The sequence below is a fragment of the Grus americana genome, chromosome 15 (assembly GCF_028858705.1).
Source record: "Grus americana isolate bGruAme1 chromosome 15, bGruAme1.mat, whole genome shotgun sequence".
Taxonomy (NCBI): domain Eukaryota; kingdom Metazoa; phylum Chordata; class Aves; order Gruiformes; family Gruidae; genus Grus; species Grus americana.
In genome coordinates, this window is record NC_072866.1 from 431,138 (window position 1) to 445,757 (window position 14,620).

A 14,620-nucleotide genomic window follows, 5' to 3' on the forward strand; every position below is an offset into this window, starting at 1 on the left:
GCAAGAGTCCCGGTGCATTGTTGCAGCTTTTGATATATGATTTAGTTCCTTGATATCTTTTAGTCTCACTGAACGGGGATAACCAGAATCCAATAAATGCATTTTAAAAGCATCTAGCATAATTTAGCCACATCATAAGATAAAACTTCATTTTTATTCACGTCCTGACTTTTTTCTGGGTTACAAGAGAACAGACAGTAAGCCACTGATTGTGATGGTTTAACTCCTCTATTTATTTTGCAGTGGTTTGAACAGAAGATCAGTGTCCGTTTTTACAGATGTGTTAAAATTTTATGTAGTACTTCTGAATGATCAGCGTCTCATGCCTGCTCACCTCAGGTGGCACTTGCCCATGTCCAAGCCATTATGGTCCCCAGCGTGATGCTTTTGTCCTGTCACTGGTCTATCAAATCACGTGTACGTAAAGTTGGTCATAAATGAGTTACCTGGTCAGAATCACCCACTGTTGTCCATTTGAGTCAGATGACATCATTATTCTGACATGTATTTTTTCAAGGGTTGGAAGGCGCAACTTTTAAGTTACTGAAACCCAGGAAAGGGCTTAACATTTGAAAAATAGGAATAGATGTTGTTAATTTTCCCTAGGAAGCAGCACCTGCTTTGTCCCATCCTTTTCCTTTGCACAGAAAACAGCCCCAAGCAGCACGTAGGCAGCAGGCGGAGGCTGGGGAAGGGTGTGCCCAGCGCCGCAGCGTTTCTCCGGGCCAGCCCAGGCAGCCTTCGCATCAGGGAGAGTCTCGCAGCAAATGCTTCGCACCAGGACGAGACATCCGCCGCTGCCCCGGCTGGCCGAGCTGCTGAGAATCTGCTTTGGGCGGCTCGTAGGGTTTGTCTTGGGGGGGGGTGAAGCTTCCTTGCCCCCGCCGCCAGGGCAGCAAAAGCTCTCCCACTCGCTGGCTTTAGTTCCATTTCTGACAGCCCAGGCTGTGCCCGAGGCACAAGGGGACACCCCCCCGCTCCAGGTGGATGTGTGCATTGGGGACGTAATAATACGTTATGATATATTGTACATAATACAGTGTCATCGGGACATAATAATATATTATTAGATATTAGATATAATACAGTGTTACAGATCATGTATGTGCTATTAGTATTACAGATATTATAGCTTATGTTAGTATTTCCCTGTGCATTAAACAGAAGGCTTTTAAAGCGACATGCTTAGGATCCTGTTCAACAAAGTGGGGCCCACGTTGGGAAGAGAGATTCTTTTTTATCTCCTGATCAAGATATTTCGAGGCAAGAGAGGCAAGAGACGGAACACATGCTCATTTTCCAAATATACCCCATTAAACAGAGGGAGAGGGATTTTGTAGTGAGATGTTTCAGACATATAAATCTCCAGCACTTCTAAACAGTACTCCATTTGCTGGATTTTTTTTTTTTCTTTAAACTTTCACGCAAAATGGGCAATGAAAACTATACAGGAACAGAAGAGATTGTAAAAATCAGACTCCTAGATGCTGTAAACATAGTTTTAGAGAAAAACAGATGCAAAAGATCAGATATAAAGGCAGAAAAACTTTTTCATCAAATACGTGGTAAAACTTGTGTCCAGTCTTAAGAGTCGTCAAAGTTTGCTTTCCGAATCCGTAGCGCTGTTGGCGTGGCCTGGAGCCTGGGGAGCTTGGGGTGCAGCAGCGGATCGTTTGTTCGTCTGCTCCCGGGGAGGCGTCGCTCCCCCGGGACGCTGGGGGTGCGCGTTCCTGGGGCTCTGCTCGTGCTGTTGCTGCGTCTGGTCTTCATTAAGTTTCCAGCTTTGGCTGATGAAATACAGATGCAAGCAGCTTTCCTGGGGGGAGAAAAGGAGGAGGAGGAGGGGAAGAACAGGAAATTCCCAGAGCATGAGCTGGGGGCAGGGTAAATCATTACTTGGCATTTTATCTGCAATGGTGGGGCCAGGCCTGGAAAGGAGAGTTGCTGCCTTTTAGGGATGCAAGGACAGATTCATCTTTCTCGCTACACTAACGGCTGACAGATAAACCGTGGTTTTGCCTGGGATTTATGTGAGCCTCTTCTGCACCTCCTGGTTCTTGTTCCTTAACCAGACCTGCATTAATTTGCCCACATTCCCGAGGGACAGAAAAACTGGGGGGGCAGGACCCGCTCTGGTGGCGGTGTCCACCTGCGAGGGAGGTTGTGCCATCCCAAGGCCAAGGCTGGTCTTCCTGAGACACAAACACGGACGCGTGTTGCTGACCCTTCCCAGGTAGTTCTGTTCTCTAAACCCATCCCTTGCCTGCAGGCCTGCCTGCTCCTGCTAGCGAGTCTGCCCACTGCCTCAAGCTCGGTAGTGTGCAAGGGAAATCTCTAAAACAGAATTTGGTGTTACAATAAGTGTCTCTTCTCTCTGATCAGCCACAGCGTGGAGAGGCTGGAGGTGTCCTTTCAGGCTGAAGGTAAAACCGAGGTTCTGGCTAAAGGTCCCCTGGTCTTTCTGCAGGAGCTGCGGGGGATCAGTCCCAGGAGGTGGGGGGGGGATCAGTCCCAGGAGCTGCGGGGGGATCAGTCCCAGGAGGTGGGGGGGATCAGTCCCAGGAGGTGCAGGGGATCAGTCCCAGGAGGTGGGGGGGGATCAGTCCCAGGAGCTGGGGGGGGATCAGTCCCAGGAGCTGGGGGGGATCAGTCCCAGGAGCTGGGGGGGGATCAGTCCCAGGAGCTGGGGGGGGATCAGTCCCAGCGTCCTGGCCCTGGCCCAGGTTTGGGGCTGTGGAGCTGCCACATAATCCCCCAGTGAGACACGGTCTGTGCCGTTGCGCAGCCGAGGCTTGGTCGCGGTGCTCTGTGGTGGTCAGCAGTGTCGTGGTTCGTGCCTCTGTTAGGCAGTGAGACCTGTGTGTGATGTGGTAGTGTATTTATTTTTGAAAGTGCCTCTTATTTTTTGCATTTCACAGGGAGGTGTTACTCTGGGGCCTTTCTAGTTTTTAAGAACTATTTTTAAATTAATAAATACAAGCATAAATATATTAATAAATATATAATATATGCAAATGAAGATGGTCTTTGCAATCAAATAGTATGTTGCTGTGTCAGAAATACTTGGGTACCTTAGTAGCAGTATATGGAGCGTGGTGCTCAAATCAATGGTTTCTCAAAGCGGAACCAGTTTCCTAATATTTTGCTGTGGGAAGTAAATTGAAATAACAATCTTATTTCAATGTTAGTTCTCAATGATGGACCAGCACTTCTCGTAGTAGACTTTGACAGAGACTAAAGCAATGCAGGCCCCTACATCCTGAAACACAAGATAGAATCCTTTCTCGGACAAAGGTCCAATTTCTCTCACCTCTGTGTTAAGTTTCATTTTTCTCTCCCCAAGATCACCCTGGGTAGAACTTTCATCTGCTGCCATAGTGTCTATTTTTACATATTGGTTTTCTCGGATATTCCTGCCAGTGTCGTAGTCTGTTTCATAATAATACAAGTTAAAAAGAGCAAGGTCCGTCTTGTGAGGGACATGTCTACTGGAGATAACCAGCCTCTGCCACCACTCCACATGGACCAGGGGAGAAGGTTTGGCTGTGGGTTGTCCCCATGCAGCTGGTGTCCGTAGCTCCAGTGGGATGATGGGAACTCCTCTGCGCAGAGCCGGGCCAGGTCCATCAGATGAAATGTTCCTTCAAGCACTTGTGGAGGGCAGAGGCAGGAGAAGGGGTGGTCAGAGGGAGGCAATGTTTTCACGTTTCATAGATACTTGTGCTGGTGAGCTGCTCTTAGCCCGTCTCTTGCTTTGGTCTCTGTGCTGGATAAGTCCGTGCAAGCGCTGCTCTGCTGTGAACACTTGCAAATCCGGGGTCTTTGGCCAGTTTGACCACAGTGCTGAGTTCTGGCGTGTGCGGTGCCCTGCTGCTGCAGCCTTGCAGGTGGGTTTTGCAAATGGTTTGGAGTGGAGGAGGAAGAGGCAGGATGGCAGAGCTCCAGCTCCTCGGGGCAGAGGGACGTCTGGGTGGTCCACTGCGTGTGGCTGGTGTCTGGTGGCCCACGGGCAGGCGATGCCTGGGGCAAGAGCTCCCAAAGAGGAATCCCTGGGGCAGCAGCTCCCACCGAGTTTTGAAGTTGGTAGGAGCCGTTGCCATTCAGGAAAGCAGAGTGCAGCCGGTAGATGATGAGCAGCATCTTGTAAGTCCCACTGGGTCTCTATACACTGTTATCTTTTCACTTTGTACTTTAAAATACACTGGTTGGTCTATTCCCTTTCAGAAGTTTCCACTCCCTGTAGTCTAAATAAGATTTCTCATCCACTCATCTGTTCAACCCCTGAACTCTCATCTTCCTGCCTTGAGGGAATTGTGAGTTGTCAAGGCTCTGAAAAAGAAAGATTTTGATTTCCTTTCAGAAACTCGCTGTTAGTTGGTTTGACAAAGCACAGCACAGGCTGTTCCTTCACCCTTCACAGAGTGAAACAGCTATTGGCAATTTCTGCCACGCTACAGATTTTGGAAATTAGATTTATTTTCCTTGTATGTAGAAAAGCGCAGCCATGCCCATGCGCACAAGATTTGACATCTTTTAGTAATGCCAGAACTCACTGTCCTTGTTGATCAAGCCAGGTGACAATAGCTATCATCACCTAAATGTTCTGTAAAGGCGGTTTTCCTCCTTTTTCCAGTTCCAGATACAGGCAGTGGCTGGAATAAAAGAGAAACCAGTTCCAACTTTTCAAAAATTAGGATGGTCACATCTTCTGCTGATATGCCGGCATTTCTATATGGCGTAGAGATGCATCAACTTACCCTCAGAAGGATCCAGCGGTGCAGTTTTTGTGAGGCCTTTCCGGTTCAGAAGTGGCTGCGCTCCGTTTCAGTGCTCCTTTTGGCTCCCCGGTCTGGGGAACTCGGACGTGCCGGAGCAGAGTACGTGAGGAGGCTGTGTTTGAACCACATTCAGCACAGACAGGCAGATGTAAGAAGTTCAGTAAAATAGTCAGACATGGCCCTGATTTATCACTTCTGATCCTATTTTTATTTTCTCTATACCATTTGGCCTTAACGAAGTGTATGCCACATATTTATGGTGATTACTACCTGGAAAATTTATACCAGTTGTAGTTGCAAATAAAAGATGTTCTAATTGTAAAGTAAATTAGGCAAAGCCTTTTTTCTCCGTGTTTCTTTATCGCATGTGTTTGACAGCACGTCGTGTCTCATCTGCTTCGCCGCTTCCCGGTTAGTCACTTTCCCCTGTTTGTGCAGGGCTTTCCCACAGCAATGGGGAAGAGAAAAACATTTTCATCATAGGAAAACTGGAAGGGGATTTGCTTGCAGATGCAGGACCTGAAGTGTCATTCAACTCTTTTCTTTTTTTCTTTCTCCCCCCCCCCCCCCCCCCGCTTTTATCGTTTAGATACTTACTGTGTGCTGTGGTGGTGTCTGAGAACTGTACAGACCATACATCTGCTGAGGTTCACACGCTGAAAAATCCCGTGTTTTGAATGGTTATGGTTTCTATTAGTCAAACATCTTGTACCTTATTCTGAAGAGCCTCAAATGTAAACAGAACCTGTGAAAGTCTTTGCTTGTCACCCCACGTGTCGCGGTCCTTCTGTGGAGCAATGCTGCCGGCTGAGCCCTGACATTCCCGCACAGGAGCGCGGTGCTCAGCCAGTCCCTGCCTCTGTCTTGGCAGAGGATTTTGCAATGTTAAGTGTGAGCTCTTAGCCCTGAGGAGTTCTCATTCTGAGCATTGCAAAGCTTCTCTTTGTGCCGTTTTTTTATCCAAGTTTTAAGTCAGGCCATGACAGTGGGGTCAGTCGTTGCCTACACGTCATGCCCAGTTGTAGAGGGCAGCCGTTAGGCTCCTAGTGGCTGTTCCACGTTTGAGCTATGCAGGACGGCAGCACGACATTTCCAGTGTAACGTTTGTGTATATAAGACTTTTCTCATATTTTTTTCTTTTGAATTCTGAACATCGACCTGGGGGTATTGTGAATGTCTATATGTTGCAGCTACAGCAAGAACCACAGCGATGGGTGCACGAGAAATGTTTATATACTGCTCTTGTGTAGATATTGGTGTCAAACGAAACACAGTATTTCTGTAAGGCTGTGGGCGTTCAGCTCCAGAACTAACCTTTACGTCTAAGGCCTGCTTCTGTTCCTCTGCAATCTTCACACAGCAACTGGAGTCTCTCCGTTACATCCAGCAAGTGTCCAGCGCACTAATGGTTTTTCCCTTTCACGCTCTCCTCTTTCCTTGCATCTTACCTGCTTAGTCCCCAAGCCTTACAGGTGACACCATAAGAGCTCTCCTTTCCTTTTCCACTCCTCACAGTGAGGCTGTCTGGGAGAACATGGCTCGCATGTGTGTGAAGACTCAGAGGCTCGACGTTGCCAAAATTTGCCTTGGGAACATGGGTCACGCAAGAGGAGCCAAGGCACTGAGGGAGGCTGAGTGCGAACCAGAGCAGGAGGCCAGAGTGGCGGTGCTGGCCGTTCAGCTGGGCATGCTGGTAAACCTCGCCGACCACACGCGTCCGGGAATATCCACCCCCCTTAACTAGGGACAAAAATGAGAAACTGATCATTTTTTTAAAACTCCGAGATGCAAAAACCTTGAAGGGGAATAAAACCTATTGCCAGCTTTCCAAGGAGTGATGAAGAATAGTTCTGACATTATTTTCCTAAGTTGAGTTTTTGCCCAAGGGAGACAGGCGTCTCCTTCAGCGCTGCACAGCCCCGTGCTGCACGATGCCTGCGCGACACTGAGCAGGGGTTTCCCTGAGCTCCAGGGGCTCAGCAGTCCCTGAGCCCTTTTCTGTTCCTCCGAGAGCAGGTGAGAATGAGCATGGCAGAATCTGATGCCTGGAAGTAAGAGTACCAGGAGCCATAGCCGTGTAGGGGTATAGCAAATTCATTTGTTTACTTAACTGCTGCACCGAATTTATATGGGACTTTTACTCCCATATGAAAAATTGCTGAATGAAGGAAATTGTTGAATGAAGTTCAGCATCTTTTAAGGATGGTTTATGTGTGAAACATTAAAGAGAAAAATTGTTTTCTTGGGGCATAGTTCTTCCAAGCTTAATCATTCTAGGTTTGACTGGATTCAGAAAAAGGATGTACTTTAAAATAGTCTAGCTAAAATGTTTCAACAAACACATGGGAAATGCAGGTTCCATTTTGACATGCTTGTTCATAGAGTGAAAGGCTAAAGCTGTGTTCTAGCAGAGAGTGAGGGCTGGCTTAAGGCACTGAAGTAGTTTAGGCAAAATTGATGTTTCCTGCGGGGGTGGAGAGCTCTGGCGAGTCACATTTGCTGCCTGTGCTGTCCCAGGGATGCTCCACTACAGTCGCCCAGATTTCCATCCTGGCCTCTCCCATCCCGTGGGCAGTGACTTCCCCGGATCCAGCACGGCCAGAGGACACCAGGCTGTTCTCCCCGTGGTCTGGTGCGCAGGGTGACTGTCCCTTGTACCTGTACCTGGAGCCTGACCTGGCAGCGAATACATACCAAAACGGACCTTGTCTCTCCCATGTCTCTTTATTGTAGACTGAACCCACTCCCTTTAATTAACAATAGAACTGAGATCTAAACTGGGGTTTGAGACCAGCATTATCATGTGGATCAAAAAGTGACCGGAGAGCTGTTGAGTTAGATGAGTAATAAGAGCATGTATTCCACTCAGTTCACCTTTATTTAATGTCTTCATCAATGATCCGTAAGAAAAGCAGAGATTTTTTTAGTTTGGGAGCCATAAAAGATCCAAGGATATGATCTATAAGAGGGAAAAACTGGGAAAGGAGAACCGATGAAATACCCCACAGTTCATAGACAATCACAAATTAGATTAAAAAAATGGCAAAGTGTTATGACAACAAAAATCTGGGGCTGGGTTTGATGAGACACCACATCCTGGGGCTTTGATTTGGTAACTTCGGTCTATGTATTTGCTGCAGCTACAGCTGGAATGCTGACTTCCACTCTTAAGTATCTCATTACCAGAAAAAAAATGTTGATGAACTGGAAGAAGTTCAGAGAAAATCAGTGCAAATTGTTAAGCTCTTGGAAAGATTTCACAGACAAGGAAGTCTTTAAGAGAGCTGAATAATTAGAATTTGGCTTAAAAAAGGTGTTTAGCAATCTACAACTATTTTAAGAGTATAAATGCTAGTGAGATAGAGTAACTGTTCTGAGTTAAAGCGAAGAAGGAAAGGAAAATTCAAACTAAATGTTTGGAAAAGCTCCCTGGCAGAGAAAGCTCTGAGGCTGAAAAGTGTCAATACTTCTTGTTTTGGATATTTAAATCTGTTTGGACAAGTGGAGGGGAACTGTAGCAAAATGAATGGAGTTCTGTTTCAACTCATACGGAATCATAGCGCAGGCATCTTCCATCTCTACTTTCTATGCTTTTTTTGAATTTGAAACAATAAGAGACAGAAACTATTTTTCTGTCTTGGACAGATAATCCCAATTTACTAAATATAGTGCTCAGCTGGACAGCAGTCGGGTGGAGCAGGAAAATGCTCCTTCCACAGGAGTACCTCTCAGAGCGTAAAAATAATAGTTCCAAATTTGCTCACCCTTGCATCAGCATTGCAAAATCCTCCTGTTCTAATTCCGTCTTAAATTAATAGCATTTATTCCCAGGAATGGGTCTCAGTTATCCACAAACAGCACTGCTACCTCTGAGACCTGCTCAGAGCTGCCGGGGTCCCCTGGCACGTAACGCCTTCTTGCCAAACCCCCTAGTTTTGGCCTAGGACCTTCTCCTGGACCTCACCTCTGGGTAGGCAGCCACAGGAGCGTATCTCCCCTTTCTGAAATGGTTTACGCTCCTGATGGCAGCGTTTAATTGTTGATGGCTTGCTCGTGTCACCCCCCCAGTTGATACCGTTCAGTAAATGCCAGGATCTGAGTGCTTTCCTTATTTTCACATAAACATCCTGTTTCCCAGTAACGTGCTATTCCAGGCTATGTATATTTAGTCGGTTAAACCCCCTGCCTGAATTATTGTTACTTTAATTGCATTACAATGACCTGCACTAATAAACTACTCAGAAGTGCAGTGCCTGTTGTGAATGACACCTACGAAACACCGGTCGGAGCTAACGAGGTGCGTGTTTGCTCTCCTTCAGGAGGATGCGGAGCGACTGTACAAGGCTTGCAAACGCTACGACCTCCTGAACAAGTTCTATCAAGCCTCAAACCAGTGGCAGAAAGCCATCAAGACAGCCGAAGCTCACGATCGGGTTCACCTACGCACCACGTACTACAACTACGCCAAGCACCTGGAGGCGACCGGCGAGCAGAGCCTTGCCCTCAGCCAGTAAGCCCCAGCCTGTGGCACCTGGGGGAGCTGGAGCCTGGTTCTGCTGTGAAGCCTGGAGGCAGGCTAAGGAGGATGTCTGGTGATGGCTACTAATAATTAAAGTCTTTTCCTGTTTCTGGTGCTTTCTATCTCATGGAGTGAAAGCATTGTTACTATAAATGTGCCAGCACCTCCCAGGCTAATAAAGCTTAGCGGCAGAAAGGTTAAGTGTCTTGGGCCAACAGCCAAACCCCGCTAGTACCCAATCCTGGGCTTGCCTCTGGAAGACCACTGCCCTCTTCTCCTTCCTTTTCCATGACAAAACCCACTTGTTCACTTCTCCCGAGAGTCCCAGACACAACTGCTGTGGCAGAATTTAGTCTGCCGTGGGTGCCTCTGGCACCTGGTCCTCTCCTGTGACTGATGAGTCCCTGGAGAATTAGGGGAGGTGATTTTTTCATGTGTTGTATGTGTTGTTTGAAGTCTTGGTTTTTCATATGATTTGTACCATATGAAGCCCCACAATATAAGGTGACTTCTGTTCAGAGTCAAAGCAGGGCTCTGGTGTGATCAGACAGACCCAGTGGATGATCCAGGTGGGCTGGGAGGTGAGGGGAGACTCAACGGGGATGGCGGCCAAAGTGCAGTCATCTCCTGGTAGTGGAAACAAGGCTGGAGTTGCAGTGGAGGGCAGAAGGACCAGGCAGGATGAGGAGCCCCAGGCTCTCACGACCTTTTCAGGTTGCAGAGAGATGTGCTTGATGCTTGGGGAGCCTTCTGGGATATTTCCTTGGGCTGTCACTGGCACTTTTAGAGTATTTACTGTCCTGTGATCACATTGCCTCCCTGATTCCAGGTGCCTTGCAGGACCACTGAACATTTTATTTTTGATGGTGCTGGCAGACTGCAACTGGTCTTACAGTGGCCTTACTAACACAAACGAAGCAGTGTTACCAGTGGTGTCACTCTATGACTGTCAAACAACATTAAGTGGATTTTTTAACACAGGAAGTGAGCTAATAAGAAGGCAGTCGTTTCACATCTAATATGTTCTTCTCTACAGCTACGAGAAGTCAGACACGCATAGGTTCGAGGTACCCCGAATGCTCTCTGAAGACTTACAAGCCCTGGAGAATTACGTCAACAAGATGAAAGACAAGTCAGTGCTATGCTTGTTCCTTCTCCCAAATGGGACGTTCAGGTCTGAAATACAACTTGTGAAGAGAGCAGGGAAGGAGGCGTGTGAACCCTCTCAGCCGCAAGTTCAGCCCCTGCCTTATTCATTATGAGCCTCTTACAGCTTCTCAGGATTATGCTACGTCTCGCTCAACAACTGCCACATTAGATATCTAGGCTGACCTCCCTTATAGTGCAGACCTTTGAATGTCACCCTTGAGTCAGGGGGGTAAAGTCTTGTCTACATTCTAAAAAAAATGTATCTAGTCTTGAGTTCAAGATCTCCAGGAGTGAAAAATGCAGTCTCTGGCAATTCTTGCTACTACAATTAATATTGTTGCTTTTCTAGGAGCCTGTGGAAATGGTGGGCACAGTATCTGGAGAGCCAAGCAGATATGGAATCTGCACTAAAATACTATGCACTGGCTCAGGATTATTTTTCCCTAGTCCGCATCCACTGCTTTCAGGGCAACATTCAGAAGGTAAGGCAGCCTCCTCCCATCTGCTTCCATAGAATTCTCATTCCTGGGATGAGTATGGGCACAAAGTAAAGCTGTATGATTTCCTTTTCAGGCTGCTGAAATAGCAAATGAAACGGGGAATTGGGCAGCATCATATCACTTGGCCCGCCAGTACGAGAGTCAGGATGAAATCAAGCAGGCTGTACATTTCTACACCAGGGCCCAGGCGTTTAACAACGCCATCCGCTTGTGCAAGGTATGCGACAAGGTACATTCATGTCCAAAAGCAAAGTAGGATTCAGTCCTCAGGCAGCCCACAGAATGGAAGCGGGACAAGTTGGCTGTGCCCTTTCTCTCTTGTGAGACACTGCTTGCTCAGATACAGCCCACTATGAAGATGCTTCTGGTTTCTGCCTGCATCTTCTACCAAAGATGTATCAATAAAGGTTTGCTTGTGTGGGACATTATTTTCTTGTACAGCTCAACAGAAAACTGCCTGAAACAAATTAGCATTGTTGCAGCTCAAGTTACTTGGGTTGGTATAGGTTTTACACAGAAGGGGTTGATGGGCTGTTATGTGACAGTACAGAGCTGTAGGCTTGGTATGAAATTGTTCGCTGCATTCCAAGAGCCAGATCTTTGCTTTTGAACAGGAGAACAATTTAGATGATCAGCTGATGAACCTGGCTCTTCTGAGCTCTCCAGAAGACATGATAGAGGCAGCCTGCTATTATGAGGAAAAGGGGGAGCAAATGGACAGAGCTGTCATGTTATACCACAAGGTAAATGTCATTTTTAGTAAAAAAAATGCCAAACTTTAAACTGAAGTGGTTCCTACAGCAGAGGAACGGTTTGTTAGTCATTTCTTCATGGTGGGTAATGCTTTATTAATCAACTCTAGGGTATCCTGTAAACTGATTCTGCAGTGTTTATTCTAGTCTTTAAAGACTCATTCTTAATTTTGCAGGCAGGACACTTCTCCAAAGCACTGGAGTTAGCCTTTGCCACGCAGCAGTTCGGGGCCCTACAGCTAATTGCTGAAGACCTGGATGAGAAATCAGACCCAGCTCTGCTAGCCCGCTGTTCGGATTTTTTTATTGAACACGCTCAGTATGAGAAGGCAATGGAGTTGCTGCTAACAGCCAAAAAGGTAAGCTCTAGCTCTTCTGGTTCCCCTGCGCACGGGTAAAGAAGAGCACAACAGGGGTGCGCATGCATCCGCGTACATTTATCTTCGTTGCTAAACAGGTACGTGGAGACGTTTGTGAGGTTTAAAGTTTCCTCTCATGCCAACAACTCGTGGGGCGTCAGCCCACTGGTTCAACTCCAGAAATGGCTTCCTGACTTTTTATCTTATTTCTGGCTTAAAACCTGCAGATTTTGCACTCTTGGGTAAAGAAAAACTCCTACTCTACCCTAACATATTTGGAGACATGGAAATTGTAACATCATCAGTCAAAAAAAGAAAAAAAAAAAAATCAGTGCTGTCCCTCTTGTCATACCACCAATGTAGTTAAGTCGCATTATTTCTCACTGAACCTTTTAGGCACTTCTGCCATGCCCTTGTTACTGTGCTGGCAGCTCAGCCTCCCCCAACCGCCGGGTACCAAAGCAGTCCTATCCCCCCTCCTTTTCAATGAGCTCCTACACCTTCCTTTCTTCCATGTATTGCAACGGTACAGCAGCCCTTCTCTGGGCTAAAAGCCAGAATACTCATAATTTGTTCCTACTCGTGATTTGTTCCTATATGGGAAGTAGCAAAATATTTAACAAAATCTTTCAAATGCCTGTATTTATTTGTATTTGCTGAAAACCTTAACGTAATCAACCATGCCTAATAAATCCAACTTGCATGTCTCTGAGAGCGTCATGTTCAAAGAGACAAAATGGATGAATGTTTAGTGCCACACATGTCCTCTGAGAAAACACGTGAGAATCAATGGTCCTCATGGAAGAGCAAATGTGTTCTTAGCGAACAAAATGAGACAGCGTGTACTTGAACCGGAGTTGATGTCGGGATGCTTAACTACACAACGTTCTAGATAAAGCATCCACATCTGCTAGCATTTGTGCCTTCATACCTTTCTGTAGGTTGCACCACAAGCAACATGAAGTATCACTGTATTGTGTGCAGCACCTCATTGCTTTCTCACTTCCATTAGTACCGTGAAGCTCTGCAACTTTGCCTGAAGCAGAACCTGACCATCACTGAGGAGATGGCCGAGAAGATGACAGTCTCTAAGGACTCCAAGGACCTCTCTGAGGAGTCCCGGAGAGAGCTGCTGGAGCAAATTGCTGATTGCTGCATGAGACAGGGCAATTACCACATGGCGACCAAGAAATACACGCAAGCAGGAAACAAGTTAAAGGTCAGCCTGGATAGGTGGGGAAAAAAAATAAAAATCTGAAGAGGCCGAGCCTATTACCTTCCTAAGATTTCTCAAAACAAGGGTGTTTTGAGAAGTAAATCTTGGAACAATCTTCATACAGTTGACTATGCAGACGGGGCTTCCTAGCCACCTTAGCATAGCGTGTATTTCTGCATTCACAATGATGTTTCCCCCCCTCTTCCCCCGTGCCTCCCTTTCCATTGCTAGGCTATGAGGGCACTGCTGAAATCTGGAGATACCGAGAAAATTGTCTTCTTTGCGGGAGTTTCCAGACAGAGAGAGATTTATATCATGGCAGCCAACTACCTACAGTCACTGGACTGGCGTAAGGACCCCGAGATTATGAAGAACATCATTAGCTTCTACACTAAAGGAAGGGCCCTTGACCTGTTGGCAGGTTTCTATGATGCATGTGCTCAGGTACATTCCCTTCTGTGACTGCTAAAGGTGTTTGGTTTGTTAGCTCTGGAGCAAGACATCTCATTTCTCCTCTCGCAGGTCGAAATTGATGAGTATCAGAACTATGAGAAAGCCCAAGGAGCACTGACAGAAGCATATAAGTGCCTTTCAAAAGCAAAGACTAAAAGCACTCTGGAACAGGAGGGCAAACTAGCACAATTGCAAAGCAAGATGACTCTGATTAAGCGATTCATCCATGCTCGGAGGTGAGCTGCAGTATTCAGGGCACGTCAGCTAATGACAGAACATCATACAAGAAGGGAAGTTGTACTAGTACCTACAGTTTAATAAGTAATTTGCAGACTCGCTTCTAAAGCTGCTGTTACATTTTGCTAGCAGGGAAACCGTTATGTGATTTTTAAAAGTGCTGCTGACATTAAAGATGGAAAGATAACCTGAAGTATAAGCAAGTGCATTGACCGAGGATAGCGTAGCTCTGTCAGGCGATTATGAAACATAACACAGTAAAAGAATCTTCCCTGTTCTTCACATGACAAGCTGAACGCTCTCCCCCAGATTGTTAAGAGTTTTCTTTTGCTCTTTGCTAGAGTTTATGCTGAGGATCCCAAAGAAGCAGTCAGACAGTGTGAACTTCTCCTTGCTGAGCAAGATTTTGACAATGCCATCCGTCACGGCGACGTCTTGGGATTTCTGGTTGAACATTATGTACAATTGGAGGAATTCCATATGGTAAGTTAATTCTTAATTCTTCCAATCTACAGAGCCTGTATTTATATACAGCAGTGCAGCTTGGCATGGCACGGTTCTCTCATACAGGAAGACATTCCGTAGTAGAGGCTCCTTTACAGGAGCTGAACTGCTCAGCAGGGTGTGGTAGACCTCAGGAACTATATCCAAATTAAT

The 14,620-nt window shown here is 46.5% G+C and overlaps 1 protein-coding gene across 4 annotated transcripts in view; it reads left to right on the top strand.

Annotated features, from left to right (window-relative positions):
* Positions 1–14,620, top strand: part of IFT140 (intraflagellar transport 140) — a 97,374-nt gene that overhangs the window by 81,678 nt on the left and 1,076 nt on the right. For all 4 annotated transcript variants that reach the window (XM_054842588.1, XM_054842589.1, XM_054842587.1 and 1 more), the window contains 11 exons: positions 6,294–6,471; positions 9,098–9,288; positions 10,334–10,429; positions 10,796–10,928; positions 11,020–11,163; positions 11,561–11,689; positions 11,875–12,057; positions 13,070–13,276; positions 13,505–13,717; positions 13,796–13,962; positions 14,305–14,446. In XM_054842588.1, coding sequence (XP_054698563.1) covers positions 6,294–6,471; positions 9,098–9,288; positions 10,334–10,429; positions 10,796–10,928; positions 11,020–11,163; positions 11,561–11,689; positions 11,875–12,057; positions 13,070–13,276; positions 13,505–13,717; positions 13,796–13,962; positions 14,305–14,446 — 1,783 coding nt within the window. The remainder of the gene's footprint in view (positions 1–6,293; positions 6,472–9,097; positions 9,289–10,333; positions 10,430–10,795; positions 10,929–11,019; positions 11,164–11,560; positions 11,690–11,874; positions 12,058–13,069; positions 13,277–13,504; positions 13,718–13,795; positions 13,963–14,304; positions 14,447–14,620) is intronic.